We start from the raw sequence: 23333 nt of genomic DNA on the forward strand, positions 1-23333 counted from the left end.
TTTATGAATATAGTGAAAGGATCACCTTCTATACAGAATATACTGCTTCTGATCCCGGGTTACGAAAGTCGGTAAAAGCGTACATTTTGACAAACAAGTAGGCAATAACACGAAAAATGTAGACAGAGTTGTTTCCCATGCAGCGCCAAAAAAAATAGTTAAAGGTAGTTGTATGGTCTGGTAAAGCTCCAGTTGTAGCATTTGTATTTTGTAATTAATTGGTTTACATATATAAAGTATCTATACATTCATATAACTCATTTTTGGTAAGCGCGAATTCGGTTCTACTTTCGTTTTCGTGACGTCCTTTTTTTTTTTTTTTTTTTTTTTTTTTTTTAAATAAAAATTTATTGCAAAGACCTATACTGTAAAATAAATAGATCGACAACTTGAATGGCATATTGAGCAAATCTCGCCGACATAACGTTTCCTGTGTGTCTACCCGGTAAGTTTTATTTACTGTTGCTTTGTGTAACATAAGCTGCGTAGAGCTCCGTAGAGCTTTTGAGCGACCCTATTTTAATGTAATAGTCTCTGGAAAAATGTGCAGCCTCGACCAGGATTCGAACCTCGGACCTTCGGCTTACCGTGCCATTGCTCTACCAATTGAGCTACCGAGGCCACCCGATACGAGAACCGCTACACACCTTCCCATCTTAATTGCGAGACATTGGCACTCCTGGCCACTGGCTGAAGTGCCAATTTTATACTTCAGTAAGCGTCTGTTGATTTGATCATGATTTATCAAGTCGGCAAATTCTTTGAAATAAGATAACGCGCTTACATGAGCTGACGTGAGACTATCTCGAGTTGCCATTCTGTGTATTTTATAGTTCTTTGATTATTGATATCCGTAGAACTTAGAAGTCTGCATAATTGATAAATTTTATTTTACTAGTATGCACGTCAGCTTAAAATGTATATGTCGTGGGGCTCATGTTTCCATGGTAATGCATTTTCTCTCATTATTTAACAACTATATATAGAAACAGAGTTTTCGACGGCTTCAGTGCCATTCTGTTAATGACCAACATGGAATATTTGGGTAATATTATTAGCAAAATACCAAGCACTTTACATGGTACCCTATTTTTCTTAAGGAAGTGTCTAGGGGTATGAATTCGTACCTCTAGAATCAGATTCTAGAGGTACGGATCTGTACCTCTAGACAAGCCTGTTAGGGGTTTTCTAGGGGTATGGACTTCTTTTTTCTAGAGATTAAGGGTCGATGATCATTTATATTTCAAATTTTGTTGAAAATGAAATAACAAATAAGCCTTCATCAGTATTCACCTTAAACTTGGATCTAATAGATGGTAAACAGATAACAACGTACACCCGATTTTTCGAAACGTAAATAACCGCAGAACACCAAATAAATCACGAGGATTCAAACTGGCAGAAAAAAAGATATAAAGATTAAACAAAGTAATGTTAAATATATTGTGAAAAAAAACTATTTTTAAAGATAATTAACTCTTAGGGTATTTATGTTTTCCACACATTTGGTAGCCGTTACGAGATACAAGGGACGTTTTCACAAACAGTTTCTTTTATTTAATGTCTGTTGATGGATTATTAAACAATCAGTTCCTTATCGATTATCATTATATCTTACTAAATAACAAAATAAATATGTGCATATTATTATGCCTAATTTTTTTCTGCCGTGAACAGTTTATTATAGGCATGGAACAGTGTATCCATTTGGAGTTCCTCGGTTAATGTTTAGAATTTATTAACATACAACAGATATTTTCCTTGAGTACCTGTCAAATATTTTTTGAAAGCAAATTTTCTTTTAACCCTTACCATGCTGGGCAAGATTAATTCTGCCTTTGCTACCAGTGTAGATCATGATCAGGCTGCACATTCGTGCAGTCTGATCATGATCTGCACTGTTCGCTATTCAGCCAGTATCTTTTTAACAGTTTTTAACAGTTAATGGTACTGTCCAAATTGCAAGATGGACAAGTTCATTATAAAAATTTAGTAGGGTAAGGGTTAAATAGCCTTGAACCCAGTTTGCTAACATTGTAGTCTGACTTCCTAATGATTGCGCCACCGACTGTTCAGTCTGGGCTGTAAAAAAATTTAAATTACTGATTTGTGGTCAGACATTAATTGCATTTCCTAAAATATTTATACAGTAGAAAAAGTGCAATAACACTTTTAGTGTAGGGTATGTCACTATATGGGACTTACTGGTTTTCCTTTGAATCTTCTGAATATATTCATTGTACACTTTTTTTCAACATTTTGTATAATCATTTTTATGCCCCCCTTTGAAAAAGGAGGGGTATATTGTTTTCCAGTTGTCGGTCTGTCGATCGGTCGGTCGGTCGGAATGTAGACCAATCGGTTTCCGGATGATAACTCAAGAACGCTTGGGCCTAGGATCATGAAAATTAATAGGGAGGTTGGTCATCACCAGCAGATGACCCCTATTGATTTTGAGGTCTGTATGTCAAAGGTCAAGGTCACAGTGACCCTGAATAGTAAAACGGTTTCCGGATGATAACTCAAGAACACTTGGGCCTAGGATCATAAAAGTTGATAGGGAGGTTGGTAATGACCAGCAGATGACCCCTATTGATTTTGAGGTCAGTATGTTAAAGGTCAAGGTCACAGTGACCCTGAACAGTTAAACAGTTTCCAGATGATAACTCAAGAACACTTGGGCCTAGGATCATGAAAATTGATAGGAGGTTGCTAATGACCAGCAGATGACTCCTATTGATTTTGAGGTCAGTATGTTAAAGGTCAAGATCACAGTGACCCTGAACAGTAAAACGGTTTCCGGATGATAACTCAAGAATGCTTAGGCCTAGGATCATGAAAGTTGATAGGGTGGTTGGTAATGACCAGCAGATGACCCCTATTGATCTTGAGGTCAGTATGTTAAAGGTCAAGGTCACAGTGACCAGGAACAGTAAAATGGTTTCCAGGCAATATCTCAAGAACGCTTGGGCCTAGTGTCAGGAAAATTGATCGTTAGGTTGGCCATGACCAGCAGATGACCCCTATTGATTTTGAGGTCATTAGGTCAAAGGTCAAGGTTACATTGGCCAGGAACAGTTAAATGGTTTCTGATCTTCTTGTCCAAAACCATAGGGCCTAGGGCTTTGATATTTGGTATGTAGCAAAATCTAGTGGTCCTCTACCAAGATTGTTCAGATTATTTCCCTGGGGTCAAATATGGCCCCACCCCTAGGGTCACATGGTTTATATAGACTTGTCCTCTACTAAGATTATTCAAATTATTTCCCTAGGGTCAAATATGGCTCCGCCCTGTGGGTCACATGGTTTACATATACTTATATAGGGAAAAACTTTGAAAATCTTCTTGTCCAAACCACAAAGACTATGGCTTTGGTAATTTGTAATGTAGCATCATTTAGTGGTTCTCTACCAAGTTTGTTCAAGTTATCCCTCTCGGGTCAAATATGGCCCCGCCCCAGAGGTCATATGGTTCATATAGACTTATACAGGGAAAAACTTAGAATCTTCATGTCCATAACTTACATCATTCAAATTTGGACCACATGTATTGTTTTGAGTGGCAAGATGAACCTTGACATGAGTTGACCTTGATCTTGACCTAGTGACCTACTTTCACATTTCTTACCTACAGCCTTCAAATTTGGATCACATGCATAGGTTTGTGTACTGAAAAAAACTTTGACCTTGTTATTGACCTAGTGACCTACTTTCACATTTTTGAAGGTACAGGCTTCAAATTTGGACCACATGCATAGTTTTTTGTTCCAAAATAAAATTTGACCTTGATTTTGACCTAGTGACCTACTTTCACATTTCTCAAGCTACAGCCTTCAAATTTGAACCACAAGCATAGTTTTGTGTACTGAAATGAACTTTGATCTTGAGATTGACCTAGTGACCTATTTTCACATTTCTGAAGGTACAGGCTTCAAATTTTGGACCACTTGCATAATTTTGTGTTCCGAAATGGAATTTGACCTTGATTTTGACCTAGTGACCTACTTTCACATTTCTCAAGCTAGAGCCTCCAAATTTGAAGCACACGCATAGTTCTGTCTGCCGAAATGAACTTTACCTTGAAATTGATCTAGTGACCTGCTTTCACATTTCTCAAGCCACCGCTTTCAATTTTGGACCACATACACATTGTTTTATACCTAAATGAAATTTAACCTTGATTTTGACCTTGAGCTAGTCTTGAAATTTGGAACATTCAAAAATGGCTCAGAGGATGGTGCCAAGATCAATCTGTAATCTCTTGTTAGGTTAATAGGTTAAAGGTCAAGGTCAGATTAAACCAGAATGGTAGAACTTTTGTTTACAGTGAGCATATAATTTCTGTTCCTTGTGCAATTACTGAATGCATCAAGGGGGGCATTTCGTGTTCGGCGAGCTCTTGTTATATTTTAGACACTGGTTGTGATGAGGTGGTTTTTTACCTTACCTGTTGTTGTGTTGACCTTGACCTTGACCTTTACTCCAACCTGGTCAGAGGACAGAGATGATTGGATTGATCCAAATGACATGTTGAACTTTGACCCTTCAACAAATACAATGAAGAAAAATAAGGTATTTTAGCTTTACTATACAAAGTATGTGTAGAGCTATCCTAATCACCATTGTGTTGGCATTGGTGTCTGACACCACAGTTTGGGTAAAGTTTTGATGTTCTTTCTCATTATTACTTGATGGTTTTGCCTCAAACTTAACATAGTTGTTCCTCACCTTCACTGACATCATATGACGCAAGATCAACTCTTTGCGGCAATATTTCAGAATAAACACCCCAGTTAAACATAGAATTTCAGGTTAGATTTTTGATGCACTTTCCATCTGTCTGTGTCCTTACTAAAATAATAAATGAATTTGATTTTAGCTTAAAACAGCTGTTCCACAACATCCCCCTCATCATTTCTATAAATAATGCCCCTTTTATAGTTAGAATAATGGCAAGGTAAGGATGTGCATGACAATTTTTTTTTCTTCGATGGATGAAAGTGGAACCAGAACCCACCATTTCTTTCACTTATTTGACTTATCTTGTCAGTTCAGAAGCTTCACACAGGAAACATCTTCTTTTCTTTGACAAAGCAGTATTGCAGGGGTATTACTCACTCCAGTGATAGCTCTAGTTTCCTCAGATGTGCCCTATTTTACTATTCAGCAGCGAAATAGTCGAGTACACCTGTCTCCTCTGCAAGCTCTTGTTTAAAGCTGGAATGCTGTACTTTTAAGCATTAAAATGAAAAATATCTATTTTGTAAAAAAGGCAACAAGAAGAAAAAAAATCACAAGAGTACATTGAATAAATATTATCTCAACAATCCAGGAATGTTACTTTGCAGGTGATGTCTTATGATGTTTAATGATTTAAAATGTTTTATATTCCAGGTGCAAATTCCTGATTTGAAGACAATTACAACCACCCCATCTCCACAACATGCTACTACAGAAGATTCCAAACAGTGTTTGCCCTGTGAGAGTAATCCCCCTTGCAAGGAGTGCCCCCTATGTCCAGAGTGTGTATGTGATGAGGCTGACAGGGCATGTCCAGAACCAGTTTTATGTCCCCCGTGTGAATGTGAACCAGCAAAGGAATGTGTGTGTGAGCAGGCTGCACTTCCTCTCCTTAGGCAGTACATCAAGTCCATATTGACTCATATAGGAGACGAGGTAAAACATTAAAATGAAGGAAGATAGTAGTTTAGTGACATTTTACTTAAAACCATTGCATTTTGTCAGTTACACAAGGTTCGTGTGGGCAAGTTGTCAGCCACTGCTGTTGATCTGGCTTGGAAAAGTTTGGAGAGCTGGGCTGTTTTAACCTACAGTCGTAATGCAACAGAAATAATTTTGAATTAAAGAACTGAATCTGACAAAATGTTTTTATCTTTTTGAAGGAAGTAGCTTGTAGATGAAAAACAAGTTTTAATTAATGCTTATTTCAACTTAACACCAAAAGTCAAACTTGCAACCAGTATTTGCATCTATTCCGTGAAGTATTGAACAAACTCTTGTTTTTCTTTTTAGCATCCTGTGAGTGGGACAGAAGAATTCACATTTCATATTTCACTGTCCCAGGACAGATTTACCATGCTTCATAAGTTTGTAACAACTGGAAATCAGAAACATGTGCATGACGTGCATGAAATTCTCTCGACCATGATAAACCGAGTGGCGTCATCCAAGCTAGGAAGATTAGAAAAAACAGCACAATGGCTTGAAGATAAGATAGGACTAAAACTGGACAGACTCATACAGGTAGATAGGACTTGTTCTGCCTTCAGCAAAAAAAATCTGACTAAACTTGACCATTGTAAACAGGTGGAGTTGAATGAAACTGGACTAACCTAAATACCAGAGGTTTAGACAGGGTTCCAACGGTCAGGGAAAAGTCAGGGAAAAACTTTTTTTTTCAAGGTCAGGGAAATGTCAGGGAATTTTGTAATTGGTCAGGGAAATTTGGAAATAGAGCAAAAGTCGGGGAAAAGTCAGGGAAATTAGGAATTAGAGGTCGAGGGTTTAGGAATCAGTTTGTAAAAAAGTAAAAAGAATGTAATAAAGGCTATGGCAGTTTCTTAAATTTTGGTGTAAACTTAGCACTTTTACAAATATTTCAGTTAGCACACTAATATATTCTGTATTTCATAACCAAAAATTATAGTCTATCTATCATAAAGTCTGGTTAACAAAACTAGTGTAGAATTTTAACAGAAAAATTAAGACTGTAAAACATATAATTTTGTTAAGCAAGCTTATATCCCTTCTGTTTGCTTCAAACAGTGTCATGTTTTACAAATGCTATGAAATGTGTAGTCCTGCATAGTCAGTGTTGCCTGGTTAAGTTTTATGTTTAGGTCAGCTTTTCTCCTAAACTATCAATGCTATTGATTTAAAACTTGCAACACTTGTTCACCATCTGTACAGGAACAAACATAACTCCATCCTGCTTTTTGCAAGAATTATGGCCCCTTTTGGACTTAGAAAATATCAGATTTCTTGGTTAAGTTTTGTGTTTAGGTCAACATTTCTCCTTAACAGTCAAAGCTGTTGCTTTAAAACTTGGAGCATTTAGTCATTATCTTAAAAGTCGAGTCTGCACAGCAAGAACTGTAACTCTACATTGCTTTTTGCAACAATTATGGCCCCTTTTGGTCTTAGAAAATCATGGTTAGGACAATATTTCTAATATACAGAGACAAAAAAATCAGATGAGCGTCTGCACCCCAAAGGGGGTGTGCTCTTGTTAATCATATTAAATGATGATATGTTTACATACTGCAGTTGCAGCAGTTTAGTTAATTTCAGATTTTATTTTTGGTGAAAATGTTATTTATTCTATACACAAAGTTCCGAAATTTTTAACTTTCGAAAATAAACTGGCATGTCTAATTGATTTCATGTCTGATCTTATATTATTATTTTTACAATGCAAACTGAACTACTGTAACTAATATAAAACAAGACAAATTACTTCTAAATATATTGCAGTATGCATGACTATGTTATTAAGTCTAGACCGCCTCGGTAGCCTAGTGGTAGAGTGTCCGCTTCGAGAGCGGGAGGTCGTGGGTTCGATCCCCGGCCGCGTCATACCAAAGACGTAAAAAATGGTACTAGCAGCTTCCTCGCTTGGCGCTCAGCATTAAGGGGATAGTGCTAGGACTGGTCAGCCCGGTGTCAGTATAATGTGACTGGGTGGGGTATCATGCCACGTGTCTATGGCGTGATATTCCAGTGAGGCAGCACTATAAAGTTGGGCATTGTGCTCACTGCTACAAGTAGACACCGTCGTTTATATGACTGAAAAATTGTTGAAAAAGACGTTAAACCCGAACACACACACACACACATGTTATTAAGTCTGCAAGGGACCTACCACAGTAACATTAAATTTTAGTGCAAAATTGTTATTTTCTATAAAAATCATATATGAATAAGGGCAAATTTTCACACAATGTCATACATTCGTCTGAACTTATCCACTAGTAAAACCCAAAACATGGTCATAGTTAGTCTTTCAGTGAATAGTATGGACCTTTCTTATTGTCGATTACATCTCACTAAAATAATACAGGGTTTGTTTAACTGAAGCAAACTTTGTTTACACCATTGTTATCAATATAACAAGAAAAGTGGTAAAATTTAGCTGATACGGATCTATGGCCAGCTAAACTTCTGTGAACACGGAGCGTTTTGGTCAGGGAAAATTGGACTTTGGTCAGGGAAAAGTCAGTGAAAAGTCAGGGAATTTTATTTTCTCTGCTTTGTGGGAACCCTGTTAGACTTTGATAGAGGAACTTAAGTTTGGAGTTCCTACTGAATTCCCTCTTGCAAAGTTTGGCTAAACTTGACCAGTTTACACAAAGTGAGAACATTAGTATTTGTGAAATAGGATTAAATTTAGTATACAAGTTATTGAGCCAGATAAAACATAGGGTTAGGGTTAGGTCCCATAACTCTGAATTGTATTTTGGCAAAGTTATGGCGATTTTGAACTTGAAAAATGCAGGTTAAAGTTTTGCATGGCAAATACTGACTCCAGAACAAATGTAGGTACTAGTAGTTGGTTAAAGCTTCACACAGATGTTGGGTGCAATTGAACAAGAGCACAACATCAAGTCCAATAACTCTTACATGAATTTGGACAATGTGTATTCTTAGATAGAAATCCATTGTACTGACGAGTCTTCAAATAGTCAAGCATGCTGTTCATTTGGGAATATAGTGTGCTAAAATGCACAAAAATGTATGTCAAGGAAAACCATGTATAGACAAAATAAGATCTGACCAACATAAACATGTAAAATAGGAACTGACTTGTACATTTAAAAACACTTTATTGACATGTAGTTGAAGTAGGACTCAAATGACTTATTGATAACTTTACCAGCATATAACTAAAATAGAATAGGACTGACTGGTTGTGTTTCAAATTTCTTCAAAATTTGCTTTTTTCCCTTGAAAATACTGTATTACAAGGAGTTGAAAAGGACAATGTTATTTTCAACTTGTTTAACCCTTGTACATTTGTGGATATAGAACTTTTAATCTATCTTAATGCTTAAATGAAATAACTAGAATTAGGATGATGTAAAGATATAATACTATGTACTATTTTCAGTTCTTTATGCTTGGTGCGTTGGCCTCCATTGTGTTACTGATAGAGATAAAGTTACAGATTGCATGGAGACGACGTGTCAGTCAGCTCATAGTTTTCATGTTTGTTGTCAGTGTACCTTGGACATGGTTTGAACTTTACAAGGTTGGTTTTTAGCTCACCTGTCACATAGTGACAAGGTGAGCTTTTGTGATCACGCAGCGTCCGTCGTCCGTCGTCCGTCCGTCCGTGCGTTAGTCCGTCCGTCCGTCAGTAAACTTTTGCTTGTGACCACTCTAGAGGTCACATTTTTCGTGGGATGTTTATGAAAGTTGGTAAGAGTGTTCACCTTGATGATATCTAGGTCAAGTTCGAAACTGGGTCACGTGCCATCAAAAACTAGGTCAGTAGGTCTAAAAATAGAAAAACCTTGTGACCTCTCTAGAGGCCATATATTTCATGAGATCTTCATGAAAATTGGTCAAAATGTTCACCTTGATGATATCTAGGTCAAGTTCGAAACTGGGTCAAGTGCCGTCAAAAACTAGGTCAGTAGGTCTAAAAATAGAAAAACCTTGTGACCTCTCTAGAGGCCATATATTTCACAAGATCTTCATGAAAATTGGTCAGAACGTTCATCTTGATGATATCTAGGTCAAGTTTGAAACTGGGTTACGTGCCTTCAAAAACTAGGTCAGTAGGTCAAATAATAGAAAAACCTTGTGACCTCTCTAAAGGCCATATTTTTCATGGGAACTGTATGAAAGTTGGTCTGAATGTTCATCTTGATGATATCTAGGTCAGGTTCGAAACTGGGTCACGTGCGGTCAAAAACTAGGTCAGTAGGTCTAAAAATAGAAAAACCTTGTGACCTCTCTAGAGGCCATATATTTCATGAGATCTTCATGAAAATTGGTCAGAATGTTCACCTTGATGATATCTAGGTCAAGTTCGAAAGTGGGTCACATGTCTAAAAAAACTAGGTCAGTAGGTCAAATAATAGAAAAACTTTGTGACCTCTCTAGAGGCCATATTTTTCATGGGATCTGTATGAAAGTTATTCTGAATGTTCATCTTGATGATATCTAGGTCAAGTTCAAAAGTGGGTCACGTGCCATCAAAAACTAGGTCAGTAGGTCAAATAATAGGAAAACCTTGTGACCTCTCTAGAGGCCATATTTTTCATGGGATCTGTATGAAAATTGGTCTGAATGTTCATCTTGATGATATCTAGGTCAAGTTCGAAACAGGGTCATGTGCGGTCAAAAACTAGGTCAGTAGGTCTAAAAATAGAAAAACCTTGTGACCTCTCTAGAGGCCATACTTTTGAATGGATCTTCATAAAAATTGGTCAGAATGTTCATCTTGATGATATCTAGGTCAGGCTCGAAAGTGGGGCACGTGCCATCAAAAACTAGGTCAGTAGGTCAAATAATGAAAAAACGTTGTGACCTCTCTAGAGGCCATATTTTTCATGGAATCTGTATGAAAGTTGGTCTGAATGTTTATCTTGATGATATATAGGTCAAGTTTGAAACTGGGTCAACTGCGATCAAAAACTAGGTCAGTAGGTCTTGAAATAGAAAAACCTTGTGACCTCTCTAGAGGCCATACCCTTAAATGGATCTTCATGAAAATTGGTCAGAATGTTCACCTTGATGATATCTAGGTCAAGTTTGAAACTGGGTCACATGCCTTAAAAAACTAGGTCGGTAGGTCAAATAATAAAAAAAACCTTGTGACTTCTCTAGAGGCCATACTTTTTCATGGGATCTGTATGAAAATTGGTCTGAATGTTCATCTTGATGATATCTAGGTCAATTTTGAAACTGGGTCAACTGTGGTCAAAAACTAGGTCAGTAGGTCTAAGCCATATTTTTCAATGGATCTTCATGAAAATTGATCTGAATGTTCACCTTGATGATATCTAGGTCATTTTCGAAACTGGGTCACGTGCGGTCAAAAACTAGGTCAGTAGGTAACGTGGGTCACATGCTATCAAAAACTAGGTCAGTAGGTCAAATTATAGGAAAACCTTGTGACCTCTCTAAAGGCCATATTTTTCATGGGATCTGTATGAAAGTTGGTCTGAATGTTTATCTTGATGATATCTAGGTCATTTTCGAAACTGGGTCACATGCGGTCAAAAACTAGGCCAGTAGGTATAAAAATAGAAAAACCTTGTGACCTCTCTAGAGGCCATTTTTTTCATGAGATCTTCATGAAAATTAGTGAGAATGTTCACCTTGATGATATCTAGGTAAAATTCAAAACAGGGTCACGTACCTTCGAAAACTAGGTCAATAGGTCAAATAATAGAAAAACCTTGTGACCTCTCTAGAGACCATATTTTTCAATGGATCTTCATGAAAATTGGTCAAAATTTTTATCTTGAAAATATCTAGGTCAAGTTCAAAACTGGGTCACATGAGCTCAAAAACTAGGTCACTATGTCAAATAATAGAAAAAACGATGTCATACTCAAAACTGGGTCATGTGGGAAGAGGTGAGCGATTCAGGACCATCATGGTCCTCTTGTTTATTAGCTCACCTGTCACAAAGTCACAAGGTGAGCTTTTGTGATCGCGCGGTGTCCGTCGTCCGTCGTCCGTCCGTGCGTCCGTAAACTTTTGCTTGTGACCACTCTAGAGGTCACATTTTTCATGGGATCTTTATGAAAGTTGGTCAGAATGTTCATCTTGATGATATCTAGGTCAGGTTCGAAACTGGGTCACGTGCCATCAAAAACTAGGTCAGTAGGTCTAAAAATAGAAAAACCTTGTGACCTCTCTAGAGGCCATATATTTCACAAGATCTTCATGAAAATTGGTCAGAATGTTCACCTTGATGATATCTAGGTCAAGTTCGAAACTGGGTCACGTGGGGTCAAAAACTAGGTCAGTAGGTCTAAAAATAGAAAAACCTTGTGACCTCTCTAGAGGCCATATTTTTCATGAGATCTTCATAAATATTGGTCAGAATGTTCACCTTGAAGATATCTAGGTCAGGTTCGAAACTGGGTCACGTGGGGTTAAAAACTAGGTCAGTAGATCTAAAAATAGAAAAACCTTGTGACCTCTCTAGAGGCCATATTTTTCATGAGATCTTCATGAATATTGGTCAGAATGTTCATCTTGATGATATCTAAGTCAGATTCGAAACTGGGTCACGTGGGGTCAAGAACTAGGTCAGTAGGTCTAGAAATAGAAAAAAACCTTGTGACCTCTCTAGAGGCCATATTTCTCAATGGATCTTCATGAAAATTGGTGAGAATGTTCAGCTTGATGATATCTAGGTCAGGTTCGTAACTGGGTCATGTGCGGTCAAAAACTAGGTCAGTAGGTCGAAAAATAGAAAAACCTTGTGACCTCTCTAGAGGCCATATTTTTCACGAGATCTTCATGAAAATTGGTGAGAATGTTCACCTTGATGATATCTAGGTCAAGTTTAAAAGTGGGTCACGTGCCTTCAAAAACTAGGTCATTAGGTCAAATAATAGAAAAACCTTGTGACCTCTCTAGAGGCCATATTTTTCAATGGATCTTCATGAAAATTGGTCAGAATTTTTTATCTTGATGATATCTAGGTCACATGTGCTCAAAAACTAGGTCACTATGTCAAATAATAGAAATAACGATGTCATACTCAGTTGAACACTGGGTCATGTGGAGATAGGTGAGCGATTCAGGAAAATCATGGTCCTCTTGTTGACATTATTGTTCTTTTGATACAAAAACTATAAAAGCTAAATTATTATAATTCTGTAAGTATAGTAATTGATTCATTGTCAGAAGTCCTCATAATTTCATGACATGTTGGTGGACACGTTTTAAACCTTTCAAAACTTAAACTCGCAGCCTCCTGTCAGTCACATGTTACGCTTTCCACCATTGCTGTCCCCAGTTTTGTCATGTTACCATAACCTACTATGGTAAACTCATGTTTTGGGGTGTATTTGTCAATTTTATTATTAATACGTACTGGCATGTGACCCTATTCAATCCGGTACCCTATTTGGATCTTTTTCCAGATTTCCTCTTTGAAAATGTGGAAATCTGTCATTGTCATGAAACTATTGACCTTATTGTTTAGATATTGTAGCTATAAAAATGAATTGAAGGTGCTTTTCCCTCAAGAAATTGTACTGTTTTTACTCTACTGCAGGGGCCTCCGTGGCCGAGTGGTTAGAGTCGTTGACTTCAAACCATTTGCCCCTCATCGATGTGGGTTTGAAACTTCATTTAGGGCGTAGAATTCTTCATGTGAGGAAGCCATCCAGCTGGCTTACGGAAGGTCGGTGGTTCTACCCAGGTGCCCGCTCGTGATGAAATTGCGCACAGAGGGGCACCTGGGGTCTTCCTCCACCATTAAAGCTGGAAAGTCGCCATATGACCTAAAATTGTGTCGATGCGACGTTAAACGCAACAAAATAAATAAATACTCTACTGCATTGCAACCTTACTACGGTAGCTGAAGGCCAATTCCATATACTCAGCCCAGCAGAACCATATATTTCTTATTCAGGACAATCTAATATTTTGAAGTACGAAAATGTATGATAAAAAATCATGTGTAATGAAATGAGATAATTGTAAGACCAACAGTGTTTGTTACGACACCAAAAGAATATACATTTTCAAGTCCCGTTGCGAAAACTCATGCACAAAATATAATTTTAAGTCGCATTTTGGTTATCTCGAAGTTAATTATTTGATCCCTTTAAATTTGAGACACCAAGTTTCAACTATATAACATTTAAATGTATCCTGAATTTTGGCTCTTATAAGAAAAAAGAACTTTTTTAGGAAGTGATAAGTACATTTTTCCCCCCTTCAAAATCAATATTTTGACAGCAGTTGGCACATGAATAATAAATTATGTTTCAGAACTGAATAAAAATCTTTAAAAGATTTACTGGTATTTATGTTACTTTTGTACCATCCTATCTTCAAATAGGGCTGAGAAGAATTGGTGAATTTGGCCTCTTTATTTTTGTCTTCTGTGTGTATCTTGAAAACAAAATAAGTAGGAAAAGATAGAAGACAAACAGTATAGATGAGATCAGACAAAATAAATGTAACACATGGAAAATATTTGTGCTAGTCGCAAGATAAAATCAAGAATGAATTTCCCAATTTCAGCAAGCAGAAATCAAACAACAGTCTATGGCAACAAAGACAGTTCCGAAAGAGTGCGAGGGAGAGCGAGATGCATGGTCGGCATTAAAGTCGTACTTTACATTACAAGACGATAAATGTCATGAGTATTATGAGCATTTGATGATCGATCCGGTCATCAGGGTGCCTCCAACAAAGGTATGTCTGGTTCTTATGCCCTTCAAAGGGAGGCATGTATTAATCATACCAGTTAGGTGTGTTCGCTATAAATAAAGCAATTCCAGGGATTTTGCTGAAATTTTACACAAATATCAAGGATGGTGAGGTGTTGCATTCAAAAGCCAGGTTTGTTACTCCCAGGTCAATGTCACTTCAGCGGACAAATAGTACTTACTGCACATTGTCATTGCTCACTCTTTTATAAAAAAGTGAATAGAATTATACTAAAAGTTTTGAAGAAAATATTCATAGAATCACATGGTCATAGCAGATGTTCTGTACTATAAGGGAGTTTCAGGCCTTTATTACATGATATGGACTTTAAGGGAGTTTTAGGCCTTTATTACATGATACGGACTATAAGGGAGTTTCAGGCCTTTATTACATGATATGGACTATAAGGGAGTTTCAAGCCTTTATTACATGATATGGACTATAAGGGAGTTTCAAGCCTTTATAACATGATAATATGGACTATAAGGGAGTTTCAGTTATTTTTGTGTGAATGATTTTGAAAATAGTGAACAAATTAATTCAGTGTTTTCAGTAATTCACAGTAATTCTAACAATACTTTGAAATCGTTAAATTTTCATAAAATGTAGTTCATTTGATTCCCAGTAAACAAACAAATTCCCAATAATTTATCCTAGGGCTGTGGATCGTCAGACAAGTGGCGATCCGATCTGATCTGCGAGTCAGGGTTGACGAGTCACAGATCGAACCACAGATCACGAGCAACAACTTATAATGATAAAAAAAATGCAAGCTTGTTATTTTTGTACTGTTTTCTTTATGGAATCTAAGCTTTGCAGTTCTCATTGTGTTCAGTTTAATAGTTTGACCTGTGTTTTGCTCATTAATTAAAGTTAAGTTTCGCAGTAGGACATCTGTAATGTTCGGCCATTCTTGCAGATGAACGATATCAAACGTCGGTCATTATTATCACAATATTAAGTAACAGTTCTGCTTTTTCTGATAAAAATTTTTTATTTGTTGGACAGAAATTTTGTATCTAACTTTTTATTGAATTTAATTACTTAAATGATAAATGTTTATTCACTGTTTTGACATATTCCATATTAATTTTAGTTCGAAAATAGGACCGAAGCTTAGACTCTACCAAAGACATTTGTTTACATCCGGTTTAGAATCTAAAAACGCGTAATCATCTTAGATGTGCAAGAAAATTCATTGAAGACATTTAATGTGGCTTTAATTTAGTTTTAGTTTTATTGATAGAATTTTACAAATTGCATGTATTAATGAAAACGATCGCGATCCACCGGTCTTGACAATGACGAATATCCGTACTCGAACTTTTTGTCAAACTCGTGGATATCGGATACTCTTTACAGCCCTAATTTATCCCTTAAAATATGAAATCTGTTAATTATTTGTTGTGGGTAAAATTTGATGTCTTTGACATTAAATTATATCACAGTAACAGAAAATTCATGAGCATCTCTTAACATTCAAAAGTATGTATAAAAAGGAATTTCTTAAAATACTGATGTATCAGATAAAACAGATAATTGAAATATATGTAATAAAAATGGTAATAATTTACAATTTGAAAATAATATTTGATGTTTCACATAGGAATAATTAAGTCTGAAATATAGTTTTAGTAGTTGTCAAACTTAATCAAACTTGAAAAATTATTGTAGGGAGAGTATAATGTATTTTCAGGCAATTGCAGTCACATTTGTGAGATTCTTTGTTGCTCCACTGAAAGACGTAGGTGGTGCTATAAGTGAATTCATACGTGCACTACTTATTGACCTTCCTGTGACCTTATACCCTGTTGCCATAGGGATTGTTGGATTATTTCTGTTTATGTTCCTGTTCATGTGGTTTGGATACAGCATACGTCTGCCATTCTTCCTGACTATCGAACGTAGTCCACAGCTGTCTGTAGCTGACAGTCAGTTACACCAGGCTATACAAGAAAACAGTCAACAAACAGTAGCTCAGGTAGGTCATTCATTATTTTTATACAGCATACGTCTGCCATTCTTCCTGACTATTGGTGTAGTTACAACCAGGCTATCAACAAATGGTATCTAAGGTAGGCCAGCTGTTATGTTTATACATCATACGTCTGCTGTTCTTCCTGACCGTTGTAGTAATACCAGGCTTTACAACAACAAAAAAGTCAACAAACTGTAGCTAAGTTTTATACATCATACATCTGCTGTTCTTCCAGACTGTTACTGTATGTAATCTGGTTACAAGAAAACAGTCACTGTCTGACACAAGTCCATCTTTGTTTAGTCCACCTGTGACTTGGATGCAGCATATGTATGCAGTTTTTCCTGACATTGTAGATAGGTGAAATAGGATGGCAGCAGTATATCACAGTTGATTAGCTAATAGACTAAAATTATATGTAACCTATTCTAACACGACAGACTTGTTTTCCTCGTGATATAATTCCTTCGCATCTAAACTCCAAACAATGATTTTATTCAATGACAAAGCACTGTTTGGGATATATTATTTTTTAATTAATTAAAAAATGTAATACTGTTATATGTTACAGGTAGTTTCATTAACCTTTAGACTGCTGGCGGCAAGTGATTCTGCCTTTGTGACCAGTGAAGACCAAGATCATCCTTGCAGGCTGATCATGGTCTGCATTGGTCGCTATTCAGTCACTAAATTTTCAGTGAACACCCCTTCTAATAATAAATCATGGGACTGCCCAAATTGAATGTTAGATCAGTTTATTTTAGAAATTTAGCAGGGTTAAGGTTAGAAACTCAGTATTTCTTATTACAGTGAAATCATAGAACTTCAAAACAACTATTTTGTGGGGATTTAGATTTGTGGATTTCAAATTTTGAAGATAAAATTGATAAGAATTTTGTGTATTCATTGGGATATTATATAATTTATCGATTGACTCAACCATAATATCCACAAAAATTAGTCCCCCATGAATATTAATGGCTTCACAGTATAGTGAAAAGATCTGTACACATTGACCCTTATTTCATATTTGATACTAGTCTGCATCGGAGAGTCGAGTACATCAGGCTTTACAGTCAAACAGTTTGAGACTACCATGTAAGCAATACTGCATGTTCTCACTGTACAAAAGCTAATGCTACATGTCTGCTAACTATTCCTTTAAATGTGCTTGTGTTCTGCATAAATGCTGTCTTGCTTGATTAATAAATCTGTATGCAGCTAGCTTACTGAAACTTGGTGTTTTACCTAGGTGTGTAGCTATCCCTGAAGCAATTCTTGGAGGGGGCATTTGCATCAAAAGTGGAATAAGTTGCCATATACTGTGAAATCATTAATATTTGTGGGGGATCAATTTTCGTGGTTGAGGCAATCCGCGAAATTTAATCCCAACGAACAAAATTCCCATTCATTTTATGTTCAAAAGTTGAAATCCACGAATTCATTTCCCCACGAAATTGCCTTTTGAGCAAAACCATGAAATTTCATGCCCACGAAATTAAATGATTTTACAGTAACTGAAAACTGTTTTGGTGCAACTCTAAACCCAAAGAGAACATAAAAATTATAGAAACAAGTGTACAGTCTGAAAGTAATATAGTTATTATTAACTTACAGCAGTTAATAAAATATTTTGAGACCACAATGCTTACTGTAAGAAAAGTATGTGAAAAGGCCATATGATACAGTATACATTTTGCAAGATATCTCTTTATGATTACTTAACCTAGTCTGCAGCTATCTTCTGTCAAGGGTATCTAATACAAACAACTGGATAAAATAACGCATTAGTGCTATTTAATCTCTATCTATGTATATGCCTTCTGATTATGAAAGGTTGTTCTACTAAGCAGAGAATTAATGAGCAACTTTTTTATATTTCTAGCTGGAAAAGCTGCAAGCCAGTCTTGAGTCTAGGGAGTCAGAATTAGCAGACAAGATGTTACAATTTGAGCGGAAACAGCAATTAGCTTTAGAATACATGACCTCTGAACCATCCATTAGTCCTGCAGGCTCTCCTACCATTTCAAGGTCAGAGGTCAGGGATTCTCCAAGCATTTCGAGGTCACCTGTGAAGAAGAGGTCAGAGGTTAAGGTCGCAAGTGCACAAAATTTCTCTTTGAATGATAGTCAGGTTGCTTCACCAACATCCTGTGACAGTATTGGTGCTAAAGATACTGAAGCTAGTGCTAGTTTTAATTCTAGAGCTAAAAATAGAAATGATGATAGTGCTAAAAATAGAAACGAAAATGGTGCTGTGGATGTTAATAAATCAGCATATAAGGATGATAATTTAGAGGATAATTGTGTTCAACATGATATCGCAACATTAAAACCAGATGGTACTAGGGACTGATAAATATTGGTCAGAGACACCTGGCTGCACTTTTTGCTAAATTGTTGAAAATTCTGTAAAATAATTTTGTTTGCATTAAATTTTGTGGTGCCATTTTTTAGGCACATGAAGTTAGAGATTTCAAAATTTAAAGTTTTTATGGATTGACGAAACATTGAATTTCAGATATATTTTATTTACATTCTATACACCACAGTCCCTTTAAGGTCAAAGCAATAAAATGCAAATAGAGTTAAAAAAAACTAATGTTAATATTACTATTTGGCTGTGATAGTTGTAAATAGCAGATGGATTATGAACATGGATTGTACAGTTACCCTGGTAACATAGATACCCTGTTTGCTCTGTGATAGACTTTTTGTGAAGTTTAGAAACTGTACTTACTGTTTTCTATATCAGTTTACTTAGTACCATATCTATTCTTATGTGTTGGTAATCTATAAAATTTAAGGTGTATGAAGTTCAAAACGAAATACTCAAAATCAGAATTTCCTAAACAAAAAAAGTGCATACTTTCTTAAAATTAAAAAGTTTAGAGGGATAATTTATTGTAGTGGCATGCCGAAGTGGTTCCTATAGGCTGCCCCGTTTTAGATTTTGCAACACCGTAGGGTTGCTACAAAGAATCAGTTCAGTATATCTTGATTTGATAGAATGCCTATTTGAGGTTCATGATTGATGTAAAATATAAAAATCGCTTACATGAACCTTTAAAAGAAGATTTGATAATTATTTTTCTGTTGTTTTTTTTTATGGGCATATTAAAATCACACTGTCAGTTCGTGTGTGTGTGTGTGCATGCATTCGTGTAAATTATTGTCCGGGCTGTAACTTCAGCATTCATAGGGGGATTTCAAAATAATCTGACACAATTGTTAACAACACTGAGGTGTGTCTTGCTTGTTACCCGGGTCTCTAGGGTCAAGATCAAGGTCACAAAGTGATGTGTGATTTTTTTTTTGTGCCTTGTCCATATCTTTTAGGCACATGGAGGGATTTTGAAATAAGTTCTCACAAAAGTTCATCTAATCCCAAGGGTGTGTCATGTCAATGACCCAGATCTCTTGGGTCAAGGTCAAGGTCACAATTTGACATATCAGTTTTCTGTATGCAGTCATTATTTTTGTTTTTGTTGTTTATATATGGATTTAGAAGTCATTTTGTGCAAATATCTATTTTAGCCTAAGAATATGCTCTGTGCATAATGCGGGTCTCTTGGGTCAAGGTCATTATTTAAATTTTTATTTTGCGCAGACAACTGTAGCATTCTTAGGCATGCTTTTGGGGCATTTGTCTCTAATAGTGACAGCTGTTGTTTTTTGTGTTTTTTTTTTTTTTGCTAGTAGAAAATGCAAGAATCCACTGCTTTTTGTATGTACAATGTATAACTACCTATTTGTAGAAAAAGTTTATTTTTGCTTGCTGTATTTATTTTAAAATATTTCTGCTCAGCTTTATATTTTGACAGAGTATTGTAAAATGATTTATAGTAAAATGTTTATTAGAATTTTGATTCATTTTCTTCTTTATTTCTTTATTATTGCAGCCGTGTTAATGCATTATTTGCACATGTTAAATTTAAGTCAGAAATTTCCTCATTTTTAGCTCACCTGAGCGTAAAGTGCTTGAGGTAATTAAGCTATTGTGATCACTCGCTGTCGTTCGTCCTTTTACATTTTTATGCCCCCGAAGGGAGGCATATTAGTTTTCAACTGTCCATTCGTTCGTTCATTCGTTACACAACGTTAACTTTTTGCATGAAGGCACTTTACTCGCGAATCACTGCACCCAGGACCTTCAAACTTCACGTGCTGATAGTACTCATTGAGTACACGACCCCTACTGACTGAGGTCACCAGGTCAAGGCAGGTCCGGGCCACGTTAACTTTTGCTGAGGCACTTTACTCGCAACCAGCACCAGGACCTCAATTCACATGCTGATAGTACTCAATGAGTACCGACCCTACGACTTGGGGCACAATCAAAGGTCAAGTCCAGGGCCAACGTTAACTTTTTGCATGAGACTTTACTCGCGACCCTGCACCAGACCTTCAAACTTCAAGCTGATAGTACCATCGAATACACGACCCATGCTTTGGGTCAGGTCAAGTCAAGGCACAGGGCCAACGTACTTTTGCAAGCACATTACTCCGAACCACTGCACCCAGGACCTTCAACTCCAGCTGATAGTACTTACTGAGTACACGACCCCTACTAACTTTTGGTCACAGTCAGGTTAGGTCACAGGGGCCAATGTTAACTTTCATGAAGTGACTTCTTGCAAGCCACTGCACCCAAGACTTCAACTCACAGTAATAGTACTTATTGAGTACACGACCCCAATTGACTTTTGGGTCACCAAGTCAAAGGTCAAGGTCACCAGGTCAAAGGTCAAGGCGCTGTTGGGGGGGGGGGGGGCATTTGTCACCATTAGTGACAACTCTTGTTCATCAAATATATATCCTCTTAAATTTCTGGCCAGAGTTGCACCAAACTTGGTCAGTAGCATCCTGGCATGGTCCTCTATCAAGATTGTTCAAATCTTTCAGCTTGGGACTTCCTGAGCTAAAAACCTTAAAATGACTTGGTTTGTAGCATCATTGTAAGGTCCTTTCCTAGTTTTAAATGGTATTCAGAATTTGAAAGTTCCGATTTTTAGAAATATGGTCAATATAGAAAATAGGAGAAAAATTGGGGACCAAGAAAATCATCCAATTTTCAGAAGTTTCCAGTTTTTGGAAGGTGAGATATTCAGAAGTTCCACTGTGACTTTTCTCATGAAACACTTGATGGATCTTCTTTAAATTTGGTTTGTAGCATCTTGTAAGGTCCGCTACCAACTTCATTCAAATGAGGGATCTTGGCCCCTTTAAGAGGCACCTAGAGATAAAAATAGAAATACCTTTAAATGACTTCTTCTCATGAACTGGTTGATTGATCTTCATCAGACTTGGTCTTTAGCATCATTATAGGGTCCTCACCCATGAGGGCACTTGGCTCCTTTTTAGGGCAGCTAGAGTTAAGAGCTCATAGAACATGAAATGCCCCCCTTGATGCTTTCAGTAATTGCACAAGGAACAGAAAATTATTTGGTCAATGTACACAAAAGTTCTACTATTCCGGGTCGGTGTGACTTTGACCTTTGACCTACTGACCTAAAAATCAATAGGGGTCATCTGCTGGTCATGATCAACCTCCCTATTAATTTTCGTGATCCTTAGCCCAAGTGTTCTGAAGTTATCGTCCTGAAACAATTTAACTGTTCTTGGTCACTTTGACCTTGACCTTTGACTTACTGACCTCAGAATCAATAGGGTTTATCTGCTGGTCCTCCCTATCAAGTTTCGTGATCCTAGGCCCAAGCATTCTTTAGTTATCGTCCGGAAACGGTTGAACTGTTCCAAGTCACTTTGACCTTGACCTTTGACCTACTGACCTCAAAATCAACAGGAGTCATCTGCTTTTATAACCAACCTCCCTATCAACTTTCATGATCCTAGACCAAAGAATTCTTGAGTTATCATCCGGAAATTGTTTAACTGTTCTGGGTTGCTGTGACCTTGACCTATTGACCTCAAAATCAATAGGGATCATCTGCTGGTCATGACCAACCTCTCTATTAAGTTTCATTATCCAAGGCACAAGCATTCTTGAGTTATCATCCAGAAACTGTGTAACTGTTCCAGATCACTGTGACCTTGACCTTTGCCGGACTGACCTCAAAATCAATAGGGGTCATCTGCTGGTCACGACCAACCTCCCTATCCACTTTCATGATCCTAGGCTCAAGTGTTCTTGAGTTATCATCCAGAAACCAATTGGTCTACATTCCGACAGACAGACATCTGCAAAACAATATATCCCTCCTTCGAGGGCATAAAAATAGAACCATTTTACAGAGACCTGAAATACCTTTAACCTGCTCAATAGACCAGTTTCACATTAGGCAATATTAGCATTTTCAGGATTTCTCGCCAAATACCAAATTTTCAAAACGAGAAGCAGACAGTTTGGCTAGAACCAAGTGATAATGATAACAAAGCGTGAGGATGTTGTTTCACAAAATATGAATTAAAGATGAATTGAAAACCACTCAAGATATTTTAAAACCAACTAAATAGGGTCATCTAATGACCTTTTGTTTTTGGGGGTCAGTATCTCAGTGATCTCAAGACTTAAATGGTTTTTATCAATTACTGCAAGATGTTTAGGCTTACAGTGGTCATACCTCATAGGATATTTGCCTGTGGACACAAGATGGCCCTTATGTAAATCGAAGGTCAAGGTCAAAATGAGTATTAGGCTTGAAACAGTTTCCAGTCAAGAACTGTGAAATGTTTGGACCTACAATTGTCAAACATCATAGGATGATTGCTTGTGGTCAGCAAATGACCCGTTATTTTTGGTTTGTCAAGGTCACACCCTGTTATTTTCGGGTTTATTGTAAAGGTCACGGCATACTGGAGTCTGAAAAGCTCACACCCTGTTATTTTTGGGTTTATTGTAAAGGTCACGGCATACTGGAGTCTGAAAAGCTCACACCCCGATATTTTTGGGTTTATTGCA

At 36.9% G+C, this 23333-nt stretch overlaps 1 protein-coding gene across 4 annotated transcripts; it reads left to right on the forward strand.

Moving 5' to 3' along the window:
• The first annotated feature begins 109 nt into the window (after window positions 1-109).
• LOC123524035 (chloride channel CLIC-like protein 1) lies at window positions 110-20280 on the forward strand. 4 transcript variants are annotated; one of them, XM_053539300.1, is made up of 8 exons: window positions 110-161; window positions 4412-4572; window positions 5395-5676; window positions 6034-6264; window positions 9128-9268; window positions 14245-14418; window positions 16130-16414; window positions 18297-20280. In XM_053539300.1, the coding sequence occupies exons 2-8, from the start codon at window positions 4426-4428 to the stop codon at window positions 18765-18767; spliced, it is 1731 nt and encodes a 576-aa protein (XP_053395275.1). In that variant the 5' UTR covers window positions 110-161; window positions 4412-4425; the 3' UTR covers window positions 18768-20280. The 4 variants fall into 4 exon arrangements, with proteins under 4 accessions (XP_053395275.1, XP_045157842.2, XP_045157843.2 ...); XM_045301907.2 differs by having other exon boundaries at window positions 111-164; window positions 4414-4572; XM_045301908.2 differs by having other exon boundaries at window positions 158-266; window positions 4414-4572.
• Window positions 20281-23333: the final 3053 nt, after the last annotated feature.

The sequence above is a fragment of the Mercenaria mercenaria genome, chromosome 3, assembly GCF_021730395.1.
Source record: "Mercenaria mercenaria strain notata chromosome 3, MADL_Memer_1, whole genome shotgun sequence".
Taxonomy (NCBI): Eukaryota; Metazoa; Mollusca; class Bivalvia; order Venerida; family Veneridae; genus Mercenaria; species Mercenaria mercenaria.

Coding starts and splice junctions, on each gene's coding strand:
- LOC123524035 (XM_053539300.1), top strand. CDS start 4,426: ATGAGGTGGTTTTTTACCTTACCTGTTGTTGTGTTGACCTTGACCTTG. Junction 4,573..5,394: donor ATACAATGAAGAAAAATAAG/GTATTTTAGCTT, acceptor TTTATATTCCAG/GTGCAAATTCCTGATTTGAA. Junction 14,419..16,129: donor TCAGGGTGCCTCCAACAAAG/GTATGTCTGGTT, acceptor ATGTATTTTCAG/GCAATTGCAGTCACATTTGT.